The sequence below is a fragment of the Anser brachyrhynchus genome (genome assembly GCF_964034855.1).
Source record: "Anser brachyrhynchus genome assembly, chromosome: 3".
In the NCBI taxonomy this organism is placed as follows: Eukaryota; Metazoa; Chordata; class Aves; order Anseriformes; family Anatidae; genus Anser; species Anser brachyrhynchus.
Genome location: NC_137696.1, coordinates 126,022,831 through 126,048,442, shown reverse-complemented (window position 1 = coordinate 126,048,442; position 25,612 = coordinate 126,022,831). Strand labels below are relative to the sequence as shown.

The window sequence follows — 25,612 nt, the reverse complement described above, 5'->3', positions numbered from 1 at the left end:
TCCTTTGTGCTTCACAACGAGCAAGCAGGTGAGAAACTGAGCTGAACCCTCCGGGGAGAAGGGCTGCTTGCTTTCTCTGCTTTTAGTCATTAAACTGCCTTTTCCCTCCAACTTCTCTCTCACAAATCCTAGAACAGTTCAACCAGCGGATGCGCAAATCTGATCAGTTTTTAATGTCTAACCATTAAATTACTTGTGGGCATAACTTTCTGGGATGGAAGAGCCCTTCCCTGGAGGGCAGCTCATGCTCACAGAAATAACTTCATTAAATCGTAAAGATTAGAAACATGCCCCCGGTATATTTGGTCTGAAGCAGAGGAAAGGGGCTCGTAACTACTGTCTCAGGACCGGCAAGTTAGGTTTGCATTGCATGTGGTGACAACAGGACTGCCCCCGGTGTGGCTCTGCTCTGTGTGATGCTCACCTTGCGTGAAAGCTTCCTGCACGTCCCCCCCGACACCTGCGAGTGAGTCCTGGGGGACGTGCGTTGGGGTAGAGCCGGCGGAGGTGGATCTGACGGGCATGGGCATGGGGCGGCTCGCTCCGTGGGTGGGTGACGAGTGTGCCGAGCCTGCTGCTTGTGCCTGCATGGGAAACACCAGACACAGTTTCCAAATTTTAAACTTTTTTGGGTCAATGTCTAAAAATAATCATGTTAAAAAAAAAAAAAAAGAAAAAAAAAAGGAAAAGCATGCATCAGGGAAGACGCTTCACCAAAACACCTTCGGTTTGAGTGATGTGAGGCATGACTGTCAGGTGCTGGATTCCTCCTCATGCAGCTGGGGGACCCAAGGCAGTGGCACGATGTACCAGGCTGCCTACCCTGGGTTGTTCTGCACCTGCGCTCCTGCAGGCAACAGTGAGAACTCTCCGTGGTGGCAGCGAGGTGCTGCTGAAGGACCATCCCTGTCCTGCTGCATCCATCCCTGTCCTGCTGCAGGGCCCCGTGGCGCTGCCTGTCCTCTCTCCACCTGGCCTGCTTTACACACACCCTGATGAGAGTTGCAGAACCCATAGGCCTGCTGATTGGGTCAGGAACCAACATTTGCTATGGACAAGCCCCCAGATGTCCACTGTTAGACGAAACAAAGACAAGAAGTTGGGCAACCTATTGAAAGAATGGTGAGAGCACGGCTTTGCAAGGTGCAGATAACATTCAGAAAGCAAACAGCAAATGCGTGACGAGTGGCTGACCAAACCCACAAGTGCCATGCAAGTGATTTATTAATATTTGCACAGGAAGTTCACATATGTGCCTAAAGTCATTAAAAAAAAAATATGTCTTTTTCTGGTCAGACTTTAACAGCCAGACTGGCCAAAGCTACCTCGGGCTCTGCAGTGCTGCTGGGAGCCTTGCGAGTGGCTCTGCAACACAGAAGGCGAGTGACGGTCCCTAGGGGCTTTCCCAGCCCCGTGGGATGGCTGGGGCTGGGGGCACCCCTGGGTGCTCCGGCACCCGCCCGGCCCAGCAGTGCTGCCTGAGGGGCAGGGGGAGCCGCCGGGGCTCCAGGCTGGGCCCGGGGCCTCTGGGCCCGGCCCTGGGCACCGCCGAGCAGAGCCCGGCTCCGGCCTCTCCGCACCTCCCTGCGGGTCCTGACGGCCATGGGGGAGCTCCCCCGGAGCCTCCTCTGCTCCAGGCCGAGCAGCCCCAGCTCTCGCAGCCTCTCCTCACAGCACGGGGGCTCCGCGCCCGGCAGCACCCTGGGGGCCCCGGCCTGGGCTCTCCCCGCTGGGCCCAGCTCTCTCAGTGCTGGGGGACCCAGGACTTAATGTGCACTCACAGTACATAGAATTTCATAGCAAATGTCAAACAAATATAGTTTTTTCCCTGTGAAAAAGGTTTGAAGGCTCACTGAAAGCTGCTGTAATATTCACTTGGGCAAAACTCCCTGGCTTCAGGGATAATGCTGCCCCAGCAAAGCCTCCAGAGCAGAGCCTGGAGTCAGACACTGCGGTGACGAGCAAGGACAGGAGGGGGCTGAAGGACTCGTGAGGAGAAGGTAAATACAAGGGCACACACTTGTCGGCTCCGTGCTTACAAAACAATAACCTCCCTGATGCACTTGTCGTGCCATGACAGCGACCCAGAGGCACTCGTCAAGCGGAGCAGCAACTTGGGTGCTCCACGGCACCTCCAGAGAGCTCCTCAGTGCCACCCCTGCCGCCGGCCCAGCCAGGCCCCTCGGCCCCTGCGTCACCACCGCCCAGCAGGGCAGGACATTGCCCTTCCACAGAGCATCAGCCAGATGTGAGTGTACCAGTTAACGACCTGTTATATGCTGTACGTAACCTGTTACATGTTGTTGATAACTGAAAGAGGGCAGGTTTAGGTTAAACGTTAGGAAATCCTTCCCTCTGAGGGCGGCGAGGCCCTGAGCAGGCTGCCCCGAGGAGCTGTGGGTGCCCCATCCCTGGCAGTGCCCAAGGCCAGGCTGGATGGGGCTGGGGGCAGCCTGGGCTGGGGGCAGGGGTCGTGCCCATGGCAGGGGTGGCACTGGAGGGGCTCTGAGGGCCCTGCCAGCCCAAACCATGCTATGGTTCTATAACCTGGTCATTCTCTGCAGCGATTTCTGTCTTTCAGCAGTCCCTACTCCCTCCTGCTCTATTGCGACACTATTAGCGATCAGGTCTGCCATGCTTTGCTAGCCATGATTTACAGTCTGTGACTGTATTTATATTTAAGCTGTGCTGCCTTTGATTAGGGGAAAGCTGCCCGTAAAATACCACACGTTAAGGACACTAAAACCGTACAGCCCCCGATTAAATCCCCATTTTGTTTGTGCCGTTCTGTTTGTCTCCTTTTTCTCTGTCCCGTGCATCGTTTGCTCCCGTTGACGTGCACCAGTTACCGGGGCAACCCGGCAGCCGGTTGTGCGTGCCGGTGGCACCGCCGCACCCGTGCAGCCGCCCCGGCGCCCGGCTTCCCGCAGCAGCACCAGGACGGACGTGGCTGGGGCCTGAAGCTGGCATTCTCGTAAAACACAACACGGAAATCCACCCGTGCACGAAGCTGTAGCTTTGAAACTGCATTAATAACACGGGGAGTTAAAGAAGTGAGCAAAATATTCTTGTGATGCTGGCATCTGCAGGGGAGATGGCTGCAGGGGGGAGATTGTCTTTCTAAGATGAAATTGTTAGCAGATAAAGGAAATGCATGCGCAACACCATCAGCTTCACTCCCCTGCACCAAAAACTGAAATACAATCCTTAAAAAAAGACCTGCATGTGTACAGAAACACTGAGTTTGCACAGAATGGTGGTAGCTGCGTGCATGGCTCTGCCGGTGGCAGTGGCTGCCTGGCCCCATGGCTCCTGCCCTCGTGGCCACGCGGCACCCACCTGGGCAGCCGCTCAGATGAGGCACAAAGACCACGCACCCACTGAGAGCAACGAGCAGGATGCAGCCCAGCATCGACACAGCAGCCAATGAGCTGGAACTCACCTTTCCCTGGCAAAAGGCTGGTGGAGGAGGTAGGAGGAATTTCACTGTTTGGAAATTTGGTCCCCAGGTCCCACCTCGCCACAACGGAACCTCAGCACACATCCCTATTAATCCCCAGAGGCCAACTTAATGTTGGCAGGTGAGAGGGATTAAAAATGAAAAGCCTGCTAGAGACGTTGTTATTTGGAAAAACAAGAGTGCGATTAATAGAGTAAGGCTTTGCCACTGACCAAGCTGCCAGTGGACAAATTCCAGCCTGCATGGCCAGCTTCACACTTCTCCACACCCGGCCCAGGGCATCTGCACAGATGTGCTCTCGCCTTGGACCAAAAGGAGCCCTTGGGCCCCAGGCGCTCCCACGCTGATGGGCTGGCAGCAAAGGCCAAGGCGCAGCACCCAGGCACCTCCACGTACATCAAGCCTCTGGGGGAGTCAGGGAAATCTTTTTTCCACTGCTGCTCATCTTTGAGACACGTCACCTATATTTGTATTCTTAGAATAAGTACCCAAGCACTTGAATTTTTTTTTTCAACTGCTGGGCATGCAGATGGACCGTGCCTATTTGCATATTGCAACCACTAGAGCAGAGAGGCTGGGAACGTCCCTCATCCTTGCAATGACACAGTTCCTGGAAATCTTAGTGATTTCAAGAAAAGCTTGTGACTGCATGCACAGAAAATACAGCTGAAGGGACAGCAGCTTCGGGGCAGTGCTGTGCCTCCCTGCTGTCACTGCTTCACGCATGGCCACGCCACCATGTCCAGCAACCCCAGGCAACACACCCTACAGCACCCATTAGTTGAAAGAGGATCTGAAAGTTTTCGGTTGTGAAGACTGCAGAATCACCTTCACGAGAAGCAAAACACATGTGGGCTGTCCAGGCCTGCCCACTGGGAGTGCGACTGCAGGGCTGCAGCCCACAGATGCCAAAGCTGCCCTGGTTCTGGGAGCAGCGCAGCCTCTCTGCTGGCCCACCACCAGTTGGGAGAAACAGCAGCCCCAGTTTGAGGCTTATGGCAGAAAATTGTCAAGTCTCAAGAGTGAACTTATTAGGAAAAAAATGCAGGAATTCTTCTGGAAGACATTTCTTCACTTCTTTTGACTATCAGTATAAAAGACCTGTTTTCACTGAAAGATGGAGAGGAGAACACAGGTCTCCATCAAGGCCGGGAGCAGTCACATCCCAAGCAGACAAGTCTTGATCAACGTGAAAGAGCTGGGAGGAGAAAAACAAACTGAAAAACACATCTGCTGCGGTTGCACCTCATTAAAATAACAAATGACAGGACCCTCGTGTGTCTGGAAGATAATCCTGAGTCACAGGTAGCAAGGACTGAAACTGGACACCGTCCCCAGCAGCGCAGGCTGAAGAGCAGCTTAGCTGGCCCCCTGACGCTTGCCAAAGCGCACGAAGCACTACACCTTTTTCATTAACACAGCATCTACCAAAACACAGGTGGAAGATCAAGAGGCCTAAGCTGTACTTGCATGCACGCTGCACGTGTAGTCTTGCAGGGGCTGGCACAAAACCCTCAAAGTCTATGTCCCAATGAGGAAAGAAAGAATCAGACTTCCTTTTGGATGATTTCTTGGGAGATTGCTGAGGCCACGATGCCCATAAGGTGGCCATTTTTTTCATGAATGGAAATGAAGCCTTCACGGGTCTCAGACAGGACCTGGAGACCTGCACAAGTCTCTGGCTGCCTGGACTGAATGAAGAGCCGAGTACTTTGGGGGACGATGATTCCTTTCTGCTCAGGGCTTGACTCTTGATACAGACCGAGCATGGATGGAGCTATTCCCAGGCCAATCCAGAAACCAGGCATCAAACACATGAAGAAAAGTGGCAACTATCACTGCAGAATTTAAAACACAGAAGTAGCACTGACATTATGGACAAAATGAACAGAAGCTTTGGGAAAGAAAGGAAGGAAGTCCACTGGACGATGGACAATGCTCTCAGACACATGGTCTGATTTTTTGGGTGGTCCTATGGGGACCCAGGAGTTGGACTCGATGATCCTTGTGGGTCCCTTCCAACTTGGGATATTCTGTGATTCTGTGATTCAAGACTGAGTCCAAAGGAAATCTGTAATGATGCACTCACAGAAAGACAGGACAAGAAATATCGATTCAACCTCAGCAACAACCTCATGGTGCGCACATGGGGTGTTCACTGCTGCACGCATTTGAGAAGGCTTTACAAACATACTCTTTGGGTACTGCTGAAGCAAAAAATCCTGTTGTCTCCAGTGGCTGTACGTACTCCCACAAGAGCGTGCACACACACGAATACCTGAAGGAGAGGGACCGGGTGCTTTCCTGGCTCAGGGCTGCATGTGGTTCTCTAGCAACTGGTAATATCTAACTGCAGATTAAATAAATCTATTTTACATGTTGACCTCATTTTTCTTGTATTTTATATAGTGAATGTAGTCTCAGACATGCTTGATTGTTTTCACTCTGCACTGAATGATGAGTGCTGTGGAAAAACGATGCATGTGGAAAAATGGTATATGACCTTTTAAACAACATTTGTGACGCATATACATACAGCGATCAGAAATAAGAATGTGTGAGCTATCTGTAAGCTGCCGTTTCCTAACCATTAACATTATTTGGGTCAGCCTGGGCAATAACCCTCAGCCCACGGCTCTCAGGGAGCGTTGCCTGTGGAACCCCCAGAACAGCCACAAGAAACCCAGCAATGGAACCAGAGGATGCTGGGGACACAAGCAGAACCCAAGGATGCTCATGGTGACAACGAGCCTCGTGCACAGCCTGAGCTCTCACTGTACTGCACGAAAACAGCCCTGTCCTAGAAAGCGCATTATCTACTGAGAAAGCAAGAAAGACATCTGGTACACGCAGACAAACGCGGAAGCAGAAAGGAAGAGCAGAGGAGTCCTAGCCAAAAAGGCGGTCATAACGCGAACCACAGGTGCTACGGCGCAGCGCTGGGGCTTGGCCCCGAGAAGAGGAAGCCGTGGGAGGACACGGCAGGTTTAACTGTGCCCCTGCACACGTGGGAAGGGAATGAGGACAGCCTGGAGGGAGCACGTGACAGTTAATGGATATGCTCAGGAATTGTTCCCAAGGCTGAATGGGAAGGCATCATTGAGGGCAATTCAATAAATCACTCTCACAGCCTTCCCTCTCCAGAGGCTGAAGGCAAAGAGAGGGAAGGAAGGAATGGGGCAAGGTCATAAATACTGGAGCTGAGGCTATTCCTGTGTTTTCTAAAGCTGTTGAAGTGAGCCTGACATGGGGCTTTTGTTTCGGCGCCTCTGCTCCCCAGCACATCCAACTGCTTCTGCAGCTTTGCCTGATGGAGAGTGGTCTGCCGAGGAGCGTGCGCAGCACGGCCCCTCTGAGGACCCGGCGCAGAGCTCACAGGAAGCTCTGGCGTTTGTAAACAGAGCAGAGGCAGATTCGTGAACAGGTTCTGACTTCAGCGGGCTATGAAGAGTAGACCGTGCTCTGCAGAACGGCAGCCTTAAAAATCCTGGGAATGGGCTTCTTGCATCTTCTTCCTGGCAACTGCACCAAGGAGGATATAGAAGATGGATTTCAATTTAGAAAAACAACTAAGGAAACCTCTGACCCAGCTCCTGAAATGTTTGGGAGCTGACTTAAGATTTATTGGCTCCAGTTTATCAAGTCTTATATACAATAGCTCTGAGGTTTAACCTAAAAACCCCTCAATATTTCCTGAAAAAACATGAAGAGACAGAGCACTGGGCTGTGCATCAAAAACAGCTCAACAGAGGTACAGGAAGAAGTGACAGTAACAGCTTCTAGCATGCATACAAAATAATAGTCGCACCACCGCCTGCCTTGTTCCAGCAGTTTAACTGGAGCACCCCGCTACTCTGGTCGCCTGCCATCGGATTTTCCACAACCATTACGCCAGAGGAGAGTTTTAAAAGAGAATGGGATCACAGAATAACTGAAAAACACATGTTGGAAGGGACCTCAGGCGTCCAGCCCAACAGCCTCTACCAAGCAGGGTCAACCTCAAGGCACTGCTCGGGAGGTGCTGATCAGCCCACTTTTGGAATTCTCCCGGAAGGAAGATGCCACCTCCCTGGACAGCCTGCCCCAGATTTTAACCACTCTCATGGGAATTTCCTTCCCACATCCAGCCAGAATCCACCCAGGCAATGTGTTCGCATCGCCTCTTGCCCTGAACCTCTGAGAGATTCTGGCCCTGCTTTCTCCTCAGTCACCCATCAGAGATGGATGATCACTGCTGGATTTCCCTCGCTTCTCCCTTTCTCTAGGCTGAGCACAACCAGACCCTGAGCAGAGGTTTTGCAGAAGCTGGACGTTAGGACATTAGGAAAAACTTCATCATGGGAAGGGTGCTGGAGCACTGGGAGAGGTCACCAGAGAGGTAGGGGACCTCTGTCCTTGGGGGTTTTCAAAATTTGCCTACCTGAAGCCAGAACTGACTTGATCTTGTTCTGGCAGCAGTCCTGCTTCGAGTGGAAGCTTGGGCTAAATGCCCACAAAAGGCCTCACATTCGTACAATGTTGAGATTCTACAGATGCTTATTGAGAAATTAAGACAATTTGCTTTGCAAGAAATATACATTGATTTTAATGTACTTTATTATCTAGCCAAGTCCTACGAATAGATTAAAATAAATGGGATTGTGTATGCATATAAAAAAAGAGCTAACAGTTTTTAGATAAATGATTTAGACAAGTAAACATCTCATCATGCCCCAAATAACTAACTCCAGACAATACTGCAGAAATGGAACACAAATGAGAATATGAACACATGGCCTACAAGTCTCATTTTTTGTTCTGCGTATTTGCTGTAGGAAATTAAGGAAATCAGACAATGTCAAACAGCATCCAAGAAAAAGCGGGGATCTGCATTAGAGAGTGAAACGGGAATGGGCTTTTCATCTGCATATCGTGCACACTCAGTTCCTAATTCACATTTACCGCGCTCTCCTTTGTCTTTATTTAAGAATCACACAGTGGCTCTTGAGTCTGGCTTCCTCACGTCGAGTACCACGAGGCTCATGCTGAAGAGCTTTTATCACATCCACTGTCAGTAAACGGGGCGCCTCGGCCTGTACTGCACTTCCTTGCCACTCTCCCCATCGCCTGCTCCTGTCCCCGAGGCCCTGTCCCCCCTTTTCAAGTACCGCTGACACCACCGTGCTCAAACGCGCAGGGTGACCCCCGCGAACATCATCGCGTGTACTGTGACCACAGAACATCTTGCAGCAGGGAAGAAAAATCTTGCTTTCTGCATGTTTCACCAAAAAGCTGGCAAGTAGGAAATCAAGTTATTCTTTCCATGGATGTATAGGTCATCCGTCTAGCCTACATCATCTGTGTTTAAAATTTCACACATATACAATCCAAAAGCCGCAGCGCCCTTGCATTCCTTTGCTCATTTTGGGGCTGAGCCAACTCAATAAATAGCATCGAGGAGCCTGAAAACAACTAGCTGAGATGCTCCTTGTGCTGAGGTTAATTTTGTTTAGAAACGCCTTGAAATATTGGGGAAATTTATGAGCACTGAAGAGTACAAATATTTTACTAAGCGGAATATTATGGACTACCACAGGCAGGTTAGCCAGACAGCAGTACAGACAGCAATCCAACAAACTAGTAAAACCAAGAAGTTTTTAGCCTATGAGGAATAAACAACAGAGGTGTAGTGGGCGTCAGACAACACGGTCTTCCTGCAAAGAGACCTTGTCATGTGAGACTTTTACAGAATCACAGAATATCCCGAGTTGGAAGGGACCCACGAGGATCATTGAGTCCAACTCCTGGCTCCACACAAGTTTACCCAAAAATTCAGACCATATGATTGAGAGCACAGTCCAAACGCTGCTTAAACTCTGACAGGCTCGGTGCTGTGACTACGTCCCTGGGGAGCCTGTTCCAGTGCACGACAACCCTCTCGGTGAAGAACATCTTCCTGATATCCAGCCTGAACCTCCCCTTCCGCAGTTTGACACCACACAGACTCTGCATAAAAAAAGGGGAAAGACAACTGAGAGGCTGGCAGAAATGCACCACTGGCAGGCACTTCTCATCCTCGAGAGGCCCACCAGCACCGGGGGCTCTGAGGAGCCAAGCTGAGGTCTTCACCACCGCTGTAAACTCAGTAACGAATTTTCTGCTGGCCCAGAGGTGCCTTCAGTTTGTCCTTCACAGCGGTGCGCTGCCCGAGGCCTGCCTGATGCCCTGCAGCTGTGTGCCGGCTCCTCCACCCGACCTCTTGCTCGCACCATCTCCCCCATCTTTGTTTTGTGTTTTTTTGTTTTTTTTTTTGGTGTGCACTGCGGTGTCCTGCCTGTCCATCCCCACCGCTGGGGCAGGAGCAGCCCCTTTGTGGACATTCCTGGTCTGCGCACGCAGACACATCCAGAGTGGGCTGGAGCATCTCCTCCTGACAAAGCCCGTTGTAGCATCGGCATGCTGAAAAGCTACAGAAAACTTTGCAGCTATTACCACTGAAGAAACAAAAACAGCTTGTGTTTAGTGTAATTTCAGGTGCTTTTTCTGCAGTCAAGAATTACAAAAGCTGCTGTTTACAAAGGTGAAGGGCTGAGATAGGACGCTACTCGCTGACACAGCCTGCTCTGATTGGCCTGAAATGAACAGAAACACAGAAAAACAGAGCTGTAGGAAAACATCCAGTCCACCCCTTCCACCACAGCTGGACCCACTCTTCATAATCCCTTCCTGACAAATGTTTATCCAAAATGCTCTTACAAACCTCTTCATTCAGATTTTCCTAAAGTATAAATGAAATTCCTAAATGAAATTTTCAGCAACTGAAGCCTGCTGCACGGCCCGGCCCCGCTGGATGAGGACATCAGCACTTCCCCTCTCCTTGCAGTTGTCTTCTACATATTTGAAGACTTCTAAAACTTGCTCTCAGTCTTTCTCTTCTCTGGAGTAAACAGCATGGATCCTTTAGCCTTTGATGAATCAGAGAAGGCAAGCTTCCTCTTGATCTTCTCTGGACTTGCTGCATCTGTTTGGAAAGCTGGTGCCCAGAACTAGACCTCCTGTTTCAGGTCAGACCACAGCGAAGGTCCACGGAAGGAGAGGCTGTTCTGTGTGCCTGGAGAGCCCCAAAGGATTTTTTTTTTTTTAAAATATCATGACATTGACTTATATTCATGCTGTGACCCCCAGGTGCAGAATGGTTCTCATTCTAGTTGCTCTGTTTTTTGTACTTACTTAGCTGACTTCACTGCCCAAATAGTTTGTACACACTGAAATCCAATTTCTTTTTTTCTTTTCCCTCCAAATATTCCTGCAATTTTTCAGGATAATTTTGAATTCTTACCCCGTTCCCTAAAGCCCCTGCAATCTTCTCCTGCTAGATGCTATGAGCACACCCAAGTCCCTTGCAGGAAGACTGAATAGTAATTAATTCAGGACAGAAATAATGAACTACAGAGGAATTTCAATTTACACTTCTTTCTATTCTAACAGGAAAACCTTGACAACTGACCTTGGAGATAACTTCTCCAACCAAATTTGAAGCTGCTTTGCATTAAGCTCATCAAGCCCATGCTGCTTCAGCACTACAGAACAGAAAGAAAGCAAGAGTTTGTTTGTTCCAGAGCCACCTGTGGCATCACAGAGGAGAACTACGGCAGCTATGCTTACAGTTAGCTGCTTTTTTCTAGTACAGACACATTTGAATTGCTTTAACCTGTGATGCAAATTTGGACCCCATTAGGCCAGTTTGGCACAAGGTCTTGTCCTCACAGCTTTCACAGAGAAACCAGGCAGAGGTGAGGAGCACGGCCACAAAAGCAGGCACTGCCGCAGCTTGCTGGTACTGAATCTTGTTTCACCGAAGCAGCGCTGGCGCCATCCTGCCCTGTCCTGTTCTGCAGCCTCTGGACGCGGCAGACAGCACACCTGCAACCAAAGCGCACAGTCCTGCTCTTTGATGGCAGCGTCGGGGTTGTGCGGGCTGAAACTCCGTGCAGGACCTGCAGGGGCACTGCTCTGCTCAGCGTCATGGCCGCATTCAGGCTATGATTTCCCTTTAAGGTATTTCACCAGAATTTAGGTCTGTATTGCCATTTGTGGTTTTCCTTTTTACTAGTGCTTTAAAAATTGTTTATGTTAACCCGAAGTGGAGAAAAAAAATTCCTTTGAGTGCTACAGGTGAAGCTGCTGCTGCCTCTGCTTGAATAACTCCAACCAGGTTGAAGCATGTGCCAAAAATAATTCAACCCCCTCTCTGCAAATATACTTTCGGGAAAATATTTAAAACAGAAAATAAAGTCACTGAACTCAGATCCCCTACCAATCAGTCCTGTTAACCTTATTCGTGTAGGAAAATTAAATTTTATCTTCCTCTGTGGCACATTAGCCAGGGCTATCTGCTCACACAGGCCTTACGCTTCCTGCCTCCCTTTTACGCATTACAGTAAAATCAACGAGAACAATCACGTAAAGGCACACATAAAAAGCTTATTAGTGCGGCCGGCTAATAACCTTTCTGAAGCGTTGCTAAAATCCCCCATCTAAACCCCAGTGCAGGGCTGTTATCATGGCAACGAGCAAGCGCCGCGCCGGTGCCCGGCGCATGGCTGGCGGCCAGGGAGCAGATGGCTCGCGCGGACGATTCCTGTCCAGCTGCAGCGCCTCCAAATGCAACACGCCCCGGCCCCGCCGCTGCTGATTTTTGGAAACGCTGCTGATGTGCTGCGCCGAGAAACAGTGAGAGAGAAGTGCTGTGCGCGGAGAGGAGAGGGTACTGCACAACGGGGCTCTGGCACCCTGCAGCATCAGCGTGTGTGTGGACCTACCCGTATAAGACGCATAGACAGAGATACACACATGCAGGGAGGGCTCGCATGCAGGAATGCATTGCAAATCCTCACAGCCAGCACTGCTCTGTTTTGGATCTCCATCAGGGCCGGGCGTTTCGGCAATGCACAGCTGCCTGATCGAACGGCACGGCAGAAAGGCCAGGCAGTGCAGGGATGACTGCAGCACACCATTTGCATTTAATTGTTCGAAACCCACGTAATTAGATTAAATACACAAAACCACACAGCAATACCGTGTGGGCTGTGGGACAGGCAATCCGGCAACGAGGTCATGCAGGGAAGAGGGGCCACAACTGCACAGCGCAGCAGCCTTTGCTGCTAAATCCTAGTGTTAATTAACAACGGCTAAATTGCTCTTGAAGAAGGTAGCTCTCCCCTCCTCACTGCAGTGCCAGCCCTCGCAGAGGCTGCAGCACAGCTACAATCTCTGGTGCCAAATCCAAATGGGATTGTGGGAGCCCCCATCTCCCATCCCAGGGGCAAGGCCCCCCTCCTTGAAATGCCCCAGAGCTGGTGGGGCCGCCGTGCAGGGAGCCGCTAATCCTGCAGCAGCAAGGCACGACTCATTGCATCCTGCTGCCAAATTGGTAGATATCTAGCCTCAGCGTTATTTCCACTGCTGTTCTGGCAACGTTATTATATTACTCAGCTCTTTTTCCAATTTGCTTTTTCAGCTTTAATTCTAATGCACAGATAACCCATTGCTTCAGGACAACTGTTTTATGCATCTTCACCGCCACTGCTCCAGGACACGAATCCTTCAAGCCGACCTCTGTCTGGGGCAGGAGCGCCGTGCGCCTCCGTGCAGCCAGCCCGCACCCCTGCCTCCTCCTGGCACGCGGGCAGGGTGCACTGCTCAGCAGAGCCACGCGTGCTTCTTGCAGCGTTAGCACTGTGCCTCAGGAAGTTGAAGGGCAGCGAGGGTGATTCTCACTGAATTACGGCAGTGGAAGGCGGGGAGGAAGAAGAGGAAGCTCCACTGGACTCTTCCATTGGTCAGAGCTAGAAAAATAAACAAGCACGTCCTCCAGCAGTTACCACTAAACAACAGATGCTTATATACCAGTAAAACACAGCAGAAGGTGTGATGGCTGTCAGTGACTCCTGCCCTCCTGGTGGCAGCTTGGTGCCAAGGCTGCCTCCCTCTGCCGCTGGCCTCCCTGCTCGCCTCCAGCTGCCGCCCGGGCTCCCCGGAGCAGGTCCGCTCCCAGCCCCAGCGCGAGATAGCCGTTTGAACTCCTTCATTCATGAAACGTTGTTTGTTTTCATTCCTCTCGATCCCCCCAGCTGTGGGATATAGAGCAGGGATCAGGAAACAATAAAATCTTGGTTACCACACAGAATGCCTTCTTTTTCCTAGCTTCTTTCAAAGCCTGACATTTTTGCTTTCATCCACCATTTCCACAGTTATGGGGCATGTGCTGTCTCCCCTTCCAGCAGGGCCTCATGCAGGGATTCAGTCACTGCACTCAATATGTACCAGATTGTTCCCTTCACCAGCATCGAGTATTTCCTCCAGTCCCGCCCGGCTTGCTCTCTCACTTGCAGTGGTTCCCAGGACTCTTACAGTTTCAATTCCCATATGATTTCCCTGGTGGACTTGTATTACGAAGACTAAAAGCAAGTGTTATCTTTCAAAATTATCTGAGTTTTGTTTTCAGGCGTCTCAGCTGGCACTTTTATCCCTTTAACTCGTTGGCAATCTAACGTGGCTGGAAAGCTTTCCACCTTGGCTCCGGAGGCGATCAAAGCAGCTCTGCCCCTGCACTCTCCCGCAGGAGCCTCCTAGGGCGTCAGCCCACAGCACCGGCCGTGGCGAGGGTCTGCTGGGGGCGAGACTGTCGTGTTTTGGTTCTGGATGCACACAGAGAGCTCTGAGCAACTGATCGCTGTCTTCCGTGGCGGATCAGGAATTTCTCTGTTCTTGCCAAAACAGGAGACAGCCATTACTAGGGTACACACTGAGAGCCGCAGGTCCAGGTTCCCAACTGTTGCACAAAATGGCTAGAAACATTCACCCAAGCTGAGCAGGCAGCTCTGCACGACCAGAAGGACAAAGGCACTTTCAGTGCAACTGTGACTTTCAGCACAGTTATTCCATGGCAGCAGCACAACGAGAGCTGTACTGATTACTGCAGGTCACACACAGGCAGAAGCCGCCTAGAAAATCTCCACAAAGTATTTGGACCCAGCCCTTAGCAGGGCAGGCTGCTGTGAGTGTACCCCGTGGGGAAGGCGTCCTGGCTGCGTGGTGTCTCCAGGACCAAGGGCTTGCCTCCAAGGGTCTCCGTGATTTGAGGCCACCAACGGGCCCAGCCCAGCCTGTGGCACCACCGAGCAGCAGGAAGGAAACAAATCTAGAGACTACAGTAACCGGCACATCACAGCCCACCTAAGCACGCAATTCATCCCTGACATTTTGCTCACGGAGATCCATTTCTTTCTCCCTGAGCACGAGCAGGGTGGCTCTGCCTAAAGCTTAAGAAAAGAGAAGTGTTATTTTTGGTAGTTCTTGGACAGGATATACGGACTACGATGATGGATGCCACCCAATTAAAGAGCTTATGGGATAACTACCAGAACTAATGGGTCCCTGAGCAGATCCAGCTTTTAAAGCCATCGATTAAATTCTTGGTAATAAGAGTATAAAGTTAAGAAGACGGTATATAAAACAAGTTTGCACATGAATTTCTAAGCAGGCAAGGGCATGTGACTTGCAAAAAAGTTGGACACAAACCATAGTTCCGCCTAAATATATGACAGATATTGACAACAAAGAAGTACCTTTGTAATCCTGCATGAGCTATGTTCTCTTTTTTCAGACCAGGAAAAAAAGCTTCCAAAGCCTGCAACTTCCAGGGCCGTGTCAGACAGAAGGATACACATATTGAAGCACAAACTTCAACAACGCACCCAAAGAATAAAGTCATTTTGGTCGGCCTGATGTGATAATCATTGCATGCAGGCAAACAAGGCAAACAAGCATGCGAGAAGTTGAAAAGACGGACTGTTCATTTGTGACCATGAGACAGATGTGCCAAATCTTCAAGGCAGAGCACAGAGTCGTTACACGATGCTCAAAAAATGAACCAGCAAGGAATCTGCCTGAGGCATCATGCAATAACAGGTTACAGGAGATAAACCTGGTATTTGGTTTTGCTCTCTGAAACAGTTTGTCAACACAGGTCAACCAGCGAGGCAGAGTTGTGATGATTTGTGGTTATCTATCGCCATAAAAGAGAGAAGAAAATGGGTTCTGCTGAAAGACAACCTGCAGGCTGGAGGATACAAGTGGAATTCCTCAAGGATTCATCTATTTAATATTCTAATTATGTGCACAAAAATAACTGCACTCTAATGAAACTTCCTGATGACATAAAGGTTAGGATGAATCATTAATACAGGGGAAGATCAGAATATTACAGATGAAGAACGGGACGAACTTCAGGCTCAGAACAATAGCAACAGCACGGCGTACAGCGCATGGTGTTTGGCCATGCCCGATGGCAGCAAGCGAGGCCGGCAGACAGGAGAGCCCTGGAACACAGATGGTCCCAGGACAGGAACCAGTGACTGGCTCCCATCACACGTTACTAATTACCGGGTAAGTGCTAGTTACCAGGGCACTGTAGCCAGGCAGGCCACGCTAGGATACACTCCCAAGGTATTACCAGTAATAAGCCCTCGCCTCTATTTTAATGTACAAAATATGGGTGAGACACCCTGCAGAACACCGTGTACAGCTCTGGTTCTTCCCGTGTCACAAAGAGGAACTCAAAACGGAAAAGGAGAAAACTGGGGGAGATATGAATTTTTTCCAGCTTAGAAAGAGTAAAAAATACAATTGCTGCCTAAGAACAATGGTGTTGTGAAGACCTGGATATAAAAATATCAAAAGTTATTTGGGTATCCAAAAGTAGGAGTCCAAAGAAGAAGCAAAAGAAATAGAAACTGTGGTTAACAAGAGAGTAGAACCTGGCAGCACTGGCACTCTGACTGCGAAACATTTGTGTGCTTGGAATCTTAAAATCCAACATTTTCCCATTTAGGAAAGGTGAAGAATGTAAAGACAAAAAGATGTGCGTGGGTGGTAGCACATCTTCTTAAATGTTTTTCATTCAGTTACAGAACTCTGGGATCCTGAATGCAATGGATCAGCGAGATAACTGATACAGATGAAGAGTGCTAATGCAAAAACCAAGTATCACAGCAAATGGGAGCGGGATGAGCTCTTCTTTAGGCAACTACTTGCAAAGCACATACGTGAAGTTGCATGGTTTTGGAGGATTTAAATTTGAGATGGGTCTACAAGTGTTCCTTTAGAAACACTGGTAGTGTTTAGGAAGGTTAGAAATCACAATTTTCTTCTACAAAGTACACCATACTTCATGGTGGTGAACCAAGACAAAATGACTGATGCTGGGGAAATTGGTAGTTGTTCTGGGACCAGATTTTATGACTTGATTACTGTACAGTGTTTCAGTATTCAGCGCACTGTTCTCTGGAGATACTTATCTTTAAAGGCAGCAGGATGAATAACTTGAAACTAAGAGTCCCTGAAGAGTTGCTTGAAGAGGTTTTTGGCCTACTGATACCCATTTTAATAAATCTTGAAGTAACAGGGAAATTCCAAATGGTATATTAGCATTTACCTTGGTAATATTAAAAAGGAAAATCAGAATGATTGGGTAGCTAAGACCAGATAGCCTAACATTAAAAACAGGAAAAATAATAGAAAAGCTGACAAGAGAAAATAACAACAAAAATTAAAGGATTATAACTAATGGTCATTAGCAAGACCTTTCAGTGGGCTGCTGTGGCAAAAGAGAAGTGTAGTCAGTAAGTAATTAAGGTGCTAATGGCGATGATATTGAAGAATCTGAGGAAAATACTTCTGGATACTACATTGTAAAACAAAGAGTGAGAAGGAGAAGGTGCTGAGAAGAAAAAAAGCCAAGCAGAGGCATTATTTAAAGATTTGTAAAGATGACTGATAGTGGCGGGTTAGGATACCTCTACCTTCTTAACTTATCCAGAAAGTAATTAAGAGCTGATTTTATCTAAATAGGTAGGTATATTCACCAGATGAAAATACAGAATACCAGAGGTGTTTAATCTAGCCAGGAAAGGTAAAATCAAACCCAGCTGGAAGCTGAAGCCACATTCTGGAATGGAGACAACATGTTTTTCAACGATGCGTGATGTACCATGGGGATAACCTGCAATGCACACCAATGGATCTTTTGTATCACCGTATTTTCACACTAACATTAGAGACATTTCTGGCTAAACAAACTACTACAGAAGAGGGTTTTACTGGATTCAAAACCTGGAGTAACCAGGTGAAACGCCATATGACAAAAAGGACACCAGACTAGCTGCTCTAATGGCCTTCAGAGCCTGGGAGCCCATGGCCTGCTCAGATCGGTGTCTGAGGTGGATGTCTGGCCCTCCACGCACGAGGCCGAACAGAAACACGGGTGCCTGCGAGCCCCACGCTGGAGCTGGGTCGTGCCCATGTTACCCGGTTAGTGCCACCAGCCCTGCTCGGCCCGTCTCGCCCCAGTCCTCTGGAAGTGCACCCTCCTCCTGGCCCCGAGCTGGTGCCCTTGCACGCCTGCTGCTCCCTGGCGTGGATTCAGAAGGCGTGGAGAAAGGAGACCCTCTCCAGGTGCCAGTGCGGGTCACCCCCCTCGGTGAGCATATGCTCGGAAATGGGCGAGCTCAACGTGCTGGCCAACTCCGATCTCACACATTTTGTACGTCCCACTTCTGTCTAGGAAACAGCCTATCACCTAATCCTTAGAAACAGGTGTAGTACGTTAACGTACGAGCACCGTGAAATTTGTACGTGCAACGTTTCTTAATATTTGAGAACCTTTTGCTATGCAAATGTGAATGTCTTCTGAACATAAAAGTATCCACTGAAAAGTGAATTTCCAAGTCTTGGGGATTTTTTTAAACAAAAATAATTTTCTACATTTAGGCAACACAAACTTGGAGTGTATAAATAACAGTTGTAGGGGAACAGTAGCCTTCCCAAGGAACTAAAATGTCTCAGTCATTTAAAATGGGTTGCTTTGAGGAAAAAAACACCTGCTTCAAGGAAAAGATAAATGTCTGAAACACATTAACAGAATATTGTTACTTTCAGACGAGAAAACTGCTTCTTGCAGTACCATGCAATTACTGAAAAATCTGATTTCTCTTTGCTTGCAACACTTGTGTTATTCAATAAAGTTTGTGGGAAGCCATCCAGAGAGAAGAACTCTCAAGTCAAAAACCTTCTTTCAGACCCAACAAAAACCTAAATTTGCTTCTTGGCTTGGACCAGACTTTATCTGAGCAGTTCTGACAACAGCACGAGATACCCGACACCCAAGAGCAGTGCCCCTCTCAAGGAAGACATGCTGCTCTTGATGGCCAGGACGCTGTCCCGGCCGCATTGCACGCATTTTCAGCGATATCCGCACGGCCTTGTCTGCTCAGGGCCTTTTTTCGAAGAGTTGCAGCCCCTGGTGATGGATCTCCCCTGTGGAAGGTGTAACTGGAAATGAGCTTATGTGCCATGATGAGGAGCAAACTGGCTTTACGACATTTCTTAAAATGTTCCAGTGCTTAGAGGTAACACTTTTTATGAGAGGAAATCTGGGTTCGCAGAATGATACTTTTCTCTGTGCCTAATCCGAAACGGTGTCTGTCCGAGGCACTCAGTACTACCCAGTAATGCCACTGAGTGGATTTGATTTTCAGTACATGGAAGTTTTTCCACAGTGCCACAGCAGAAGAAGTCCAAAGCTGGGTTCCCAGCCTCCCCGGCCTGTTGCTCCTGCCCATCCTCACTGCAGCAGTTGCAAGCCGAGCCCTGCAGAAGAGAAGCCAGCAGCGTGTCTTCGCAGCAAAGGCCAACCACATCCTGGGGTGTGACAGCGAAGGGGCAGCCCGTGGCACCAGGGATGGGACATGGGACCCTTCCTCCCAGCTGGGCCCATGAGGAGCAGGAGCTTGGGCTGGGACCCCCGAGAGCCCCCCCGCCTACGGGGCCATGAGCCAGCGGCTGCGCTCAGCGCACGAATCATCCCGAGCAGATCCTTGGAGCCAATTCACGAGGAGGACGCACTGTGAGCTGTTCGCAACAGGGATCGCCGCTTGCCAGGAGGACCATGTAGCTGCTGCGAGTCATGGCGCGTAAACGCTCGTAAAGGGACCCACAGTGGCAATCGGGTGAAGGAGGAGAGCAGTAATTCTGGTTCCAAATTGAGCCCTTGGGATTTTACTGACGTATGTGGAGAAAAAAAGGTGTAGAGTAGTCCCAAGGGGAGACTGATGTCAGGGTGGTGATGGAAACAATTACTAACTGGATGTGAGAGTTAATCATTAATTAATGATACAGCTTCAGACCCTGAAAAGGGAGAAAACACCGGATGGATTTACAAGGGCGCTCATCTGTTGTTTAAATCCATGACTGTTGTGTCAGAAAGGAAGCGTAAAAAGTACTCGAGGTTTTTGCAGGACCTTAAAAATGTGACTCGAGGTTTGAATTTGTTGGCAAAAAGAGGAGGAAGCCAATGAAGACAGAATGTGGGCGAGGACAGAAAACTTGGGAAAATATTTAAATTCTTCATGGCTTCCATCATTTCCTGGAACACTCCCCCAATATTTTATACAGTCCTCAAGGACATTAGAGATTATACTTGGGAAGTTCTGTGTTGGTGATGAACATTGTCAACACAGGTGTTGCTGTAGCCTGCCCTGCTGCCAAAATAGGCCAGTCCCGTGTTGTGCCATGTAAGTGGCTGAAATAGACACAGTTAATTCAGAAAGGCATACCGCAGCCTCACATAGATGTTCCAGCGCTGGCCCTGGGACAGAGGCACTCAGGCCAGCACAGGCACGGCGCACATGAAAGCTAGCGCAATGTGCTGCTTGCAGTGCAGAAACTAGGAGCTGCCTGGAATGTGAAAAAATAATGCATTATTCACGAGAGAGATCAGCATTCAGCCTGGAACCAGCGGTGCTGACAAACTGCAGAGACTTTCCAGGAGCTGAATTAAGAAGGTTACTGCCTACTTGTGCTCCAAAAAGTCAAGACACGGAATAGCTAAATGTGAACCCTCTTTGGCTCGCTGTCAGATCTTACCTTTTCGGGCTTTGCAGGAAGCTTTTGGCAATCATAGCAGCGAGAAGTTCAGACTGGTGGAGTAGCCACAGAGCCTGCGTGCTGCTCTGCATAACTGCAGCACAGCCGTCAACGTCAGGGGCCAGGGGGACTTCCACAGAGTCCACGAATGGTGACTAAGAGAAACCGCGCGCTCCTTCATTGTTCCCGAGAACTGTGTGCAAAGGTTTGGCTTTTTCACCCACTCTGCCTTTGAAAGACTGTCATGTGCCAGAAATCAAGAGAGAGATGAAAACTACTCGTCAATGGACTAAGAATAGAAACGCTGCCGAGAGCCAGGGGAGGCAGGGCTTTTTGTCAAGTCTGGTTTCGCTGAGTGGGGCCAACCTCCTGAGGTCATGCCGAAGTCAACAGTGGGAGGGACAGCGTCCTCCAGAAAGTGATTCAGAGCAGGAGGCTAATTCAGCTGCTCCGACTTGCTCTTCGGAGGACCACTGCCTGCAGTCATGAACACCAGCTTCACCAGCTAAACTTAGCTGCTGTGGATACAGATCGTGCTCTTTGAGACGTGCTGGCATCACTACTGTGAGAAATGTGGAGATTCCCAAATCCCACAGCCTGTGACGGCTTCAGCGTTTGTGCTGGAGCTGCATGCTGAACTTCCTCGGCACCCTTTCACCTCAGCTTCTCTCAGTCCAAAGCCCAAAGTCACACTCTGGGTCCATTTTTCAGCTTGGAAAACTGGTATAGAAGGCAAAATATTATTCCCCTCTTCCAGTTAAAATTAATTAGGCACGCTCACAGGTGCTCATCCCTGGCTGATGTGAATATGGTGAGGACCAACCTGCATTTCTCCACGACGTGGACAGGAAACGGGCCGTGCTGAGACCCAACTACAAATTTTACATGAAAGAGTGAGAGGTCTAGAAATGGCCATACGCCAAGTGTCCGCCCTGAGCACAACCAGCTGGGAAGACCCGCAGCCCGTGAGGCGATGCCCCCACGGCCCAAGGAGGAAGACTGGCCCTTCTCTGTCCTGCACAGGACACTGCTAGTTCCTAACAGAGCAGCAGTTGCTGCCTCCTGAAAGCCAAGCGTCAAATGTGGACCTTAAATGTCACAGAAATATAGGGAAACCTCTCTGGCCATGAACTCTCTCAGAAAATATTACCTTTATGAAGAGAGTGACTATAAGAAAAATTGAATTTCATGTTATCCGTAGCTTCCTAGCCTGAAAAGCCTCCCTTTCTTTTCCTGGTATGAGAAACTGTCTCTTGAGAGGACAATTTGCTCTTATGCTGCTCTGCAATTTCCTCCTTACCAGAAAGCTAAAGCCCGTCAGTCTCTCAAATCCACACAAATCAAACGCAGAGCAATTGTCAGGGATGTTTGTGGAAGGGAGCACCACAACCAGCACAGCCATGCAGGTGTTGTGATGGGAGCGGCAGCGGGCCAGGACCCCGAGTGTCCGCCTTGAGCAGAGCCACGGCCGCCACCGATGGCCTTGCTCGACGAGCTTGAGTCCTTGTCCTCCTTCTTCAAAACCTTGCTAAATGGTGGTGATGTACGCATACAATTGGCACACAAAGCCAAAGCCTTAAAAAGAAAGGTGATGCATCTTTCACTGATCACAGGCCAGCATAGCAAATACTTTCTTAACAGGGGTACAAAAATGGGTATTTTATTCTCAACTTGACAAACAAATCTAACTGCTGAATAAAAGAGAATACACAGGTTGATCTCTGTATCTAAATATTTTCTCTGGATAACTGTAAAGTGACTAAAACTAGATAAAAACGGAAATGAAATGTTTAATGGGAACAATACAACACCATGAGGAATACAGCTTAAGGAAAGCATACCTCACTGGTAACACTATGAATATAAATTTCTGCAGAAGCTCATCAATATATACTTTCTAAACCCATTTCAGGAAGATTGTGAACATGAACGAATATTTATATTGGGTCTGAGAAACACTGCTGTACTATGGTGAAAGTTGGATTTCTTCGGATAAATACATCTATGCTTTATTCAGAATACGGAAGACTTACAGTGCCCTTCACTAGTCATTTCCACATTCTTTGAAGCCATGCTTTTATAAATTTTCATAGGTAAGTAGCAACTGGTTACTTAGCAACTTTCACTACGTCTCTGAAGTGTGCTACCTATAAAGTACTCAAGGATTTGTCATCCTTTTTTAACATACTTGGCTCTTAAAAAAGCAATAACAAATGCAGATGAGTTGTCTGCAAGGCTGGTAGTCCAAGGATTCTGCAAACACTTTGCAAATGAATAACCCCATCCATCTGAGTAATGACACTATCTGTGTGCGAGGTTACTCCTCGGTGCATGCCTCACGGGCGACGGCCTACACGCAGACCGGAAAGGTGCACGGAGGCGACATAAGAAAGAGCACGACAGAAAGCAGCCCCATCGCCCCGAGCCTGCGGGGTGAATCCAGCGTCCCCTCCTCCCCTCTGCCCAGCCGCGTCAGTGATGCTCCCGGGCTTGGTGAGTGCAGAGATGCTGGCTGTGTCCCAAAAGAAAGAAGAGGCGGCAGTTACTTACCTGCAGCAAGAGGCACTTTTGGCAGCTGGACCTCAGAGCAGGTGTGGGGCCCCTCTCGTGCACTGCTGGGGATCTTCTCACTGCTGCCCGGGAGCCTCGGCCACCCCGTGCTCCTCAGCACGGGCACTGCGGCACGGCCAAGCCACTGCTGCCAGCACGGGTAGGTGCCTGCGTTAGCTGTGGGCTTGGAAAATGAGCAATGGAAAGCACGTTCATGGGGTTCTCGCTGGCTCAGTAAGCCCTACTACAGCCAGGTAAGCTTTGGATCCTTTCTTTGGAGCAGGTGGCAATGTGAATCGCCTGCACTGGACTGGCAAAAAGTAAACTGGATGCACACCTTTAGTAAAAGGTGAAAGATTACTAGAGGAAGCAGGATCCACTCTAGACAGACAGGAGAAGCATCAGCTGCTACATGGATTTGAGATTGAAGGACTGCTCTCCCCACATTTGCCCGAGACCTAAGCCAAGGATCGCACGTTTAGCAAAAGGCAGTAGGTTGCCTCATCGTGCAGCCACTGCCGCGCAGCTGCTGCAGGCATGTTTTTAAAAGCAAGCTCCTTGTGTCCTGCTGAAGCGCCTTTGATCTTTGGAAGGAGTGGCTCGTGAGCTAATTAAGAACACACGGACACAGGGTATGACGCATTACGAGAGCCTCTCTGATGTGATGCTGTGGTCTTTCAATGAGCTGCGAATAGCCACAAAGAGGAAGGGAGATAATCTGAAAGACTTAGTCCTGTCACTGTCAGATCACAGAGACCGAGAAATAGCCACTGTAGCTTCTTTCCTCCCACCACAGGCCATGCCTTCTGATGCAAAACTCACAGGCTGATTATTCAGCTGACCATGGTAAGCACTATGTGCGTGCTGATGTATGACTTTGCATCCCAGGCACACAATATATACTGACCATTGGGGTCAAACTAAAGTGTGCTTCTGATGGGAAACAAAATCTGCAGGGACTTGTCTGTTCTCAGTCAGCAAGATGTTCCCTATGATGTTAATACGATCTGTTCCTTCCATTTTCCAAGAGCTTATGTAGGAAAGTAAGAATAGGGCGTTCTCTGGGGGTATCACTTCTGAGCTGGAGGACAAGAAGAAAAGCAAACCTTACCTCCCAGATCTAAGACATGCACTTTTTTTTTTTTTTTTTATCTTCTTGGGTCTAGCATTGGAAAAAAACAAACAACTTTTTTTAACGAAAAAACAACAACACTGGCAATAAAAAATGTTATCTCCTACCTACAGCAACAAGCATATGCTGTTCTGTAACAAGTTCATGCAAGAAGCGTCACTTGAGAGGAGTAAGGACCATGAGAAGCACAGGCTGGCTCACAGGTGGGTGCAGGAGGCACAGGCAATGTGCCCCTCGTATCTGATGCCACTGGCAGAGCAGTGAGGCTTCTTGAATTTCACGTTCCTTCATCCTCAGAAGGTTCACAACAGCAGTGCCAAATTTACAGACCTGTCAGCTGAGCAGCATGCACTGTTGTGGGTGACACAGCGACGCTCTCTGCTGTACGTTGTGGCTCTCCCTGTGGGCAGAACGAGCAGTGGCAGCACTGCAGCCCTGGCTGAGCTGGTGGCCAGCACAGTGGCCAGCAGGGAGCTGAGACGTCAGGCACACAACACACGACATGCAGCAGCACACGCTGCATGGGATCTGTTCAGAAGCGCAGAGAATGCAACCAGTTAACCTGATAAACACCAGCTCCGTAAAGATCTAGGCTTTTCCCTTATCCCCTTTTCTAGGGAATCCCAGCGCTTGCAGCCTTGATCTTCTCACCCTTCATTTCAGAAATGTCTCTTGCTGTCTGACCCAGCTGCCTTGACAGTTCCCACGTTCCCCATTACCACCTCAGAGCATCCACAGGAAGAAAACTGCCCTGCTCCAGACGAAATTAAAGCTGCGCTTGGCTGCGGAGGTCTGGCAGCTTGCAGACGGGGATGCAGAAGAGCCTGGGCCTCTGTATCCAGCAGCCTTCAGAGGAATCCATCAGTAAGCGGGCTTCCCTGCGGCACTGCCCCGAGCAGGTGGAAAAGAGATGGGAGTAAGCAGAACAAATCCTGGCCAAAGGGCTTCTCTCTGTTCTCCAGCCATGTGAGCGTGGGTGGCTTGAAGGCCACTGCTAGAGCAGTGTGGCTGGACTGACCGGTCTCTGATTCGGAGTCCGGTGCTGGCATTTATCAACTTATCAAATCTCCTATGAGGATTCGCTGGTGATGACCAAGGTCACTACCAACAGTCTCTAAACAGCGATCACCAGCTGGTTTTAGGTATGAAGTAGTACAGAGCTGGGAAAGACGTTCTGGACAGTCAAAACTGATCTCTTATCACAGATACCCACAGCGTGTAACTGCTATAAACCCAGTGAGCACTTTGGCAATGGCTTCCCTGGTTAGGGAGGCTGGACATGACAGTGCTCAGAGATCTTCTTGGTTTCTTCCTCGCAGCCTTTGCCGAAGGCCACTCCTCTAGTTGAAGGAGAGGAAAATACCACGAGGAACCTCCTAATGTCACAGGTGATGTGTTGTCTGCTACCATTACTGAGAACAGAAGTAAGACTTTGGATCTGAAATTGATGCCAAAGAGTTTTCCATCAGGCTGTAGGTTTGTCCTTGGTATCAGCAGCGGAAGAT

At 49.2% G+C, this 25,612-nt stretch overlaps 1 protein-coding gene across 18 annotated transcripts in view; it reads right to left on the bottom strand.

The window, feature by feature from the left end:
• DTNB (dystrobrevin beta) overlaps nt 1-25,612 on the bottom strand; it is a 200,185-nt gene that overhangs the window by 14,907 nt on the left and 159,666 nt on the right. For 17 of the 18 annotated variants that reach the window (XR_013948169.1, XR_013948170.1, XR_013948171.1 and 14 more), the window contains one exon: nt 425-584. Coding sequence is in view for 15 of the 18 variants with exons in the window: in XM_080584224.1 (XP_080440350.1) it covers nt 425-584 (160 nt within the window). In the remaining 3 variants the exon portion in view is untranslated. Of the gene's footprint in view, nt 1-424; nt 585-2,368; nt 9,446-25,612 lie in introns of those variants that run through there. The other variant, XM_080584212.1, reaches the window with a different exon arrangement.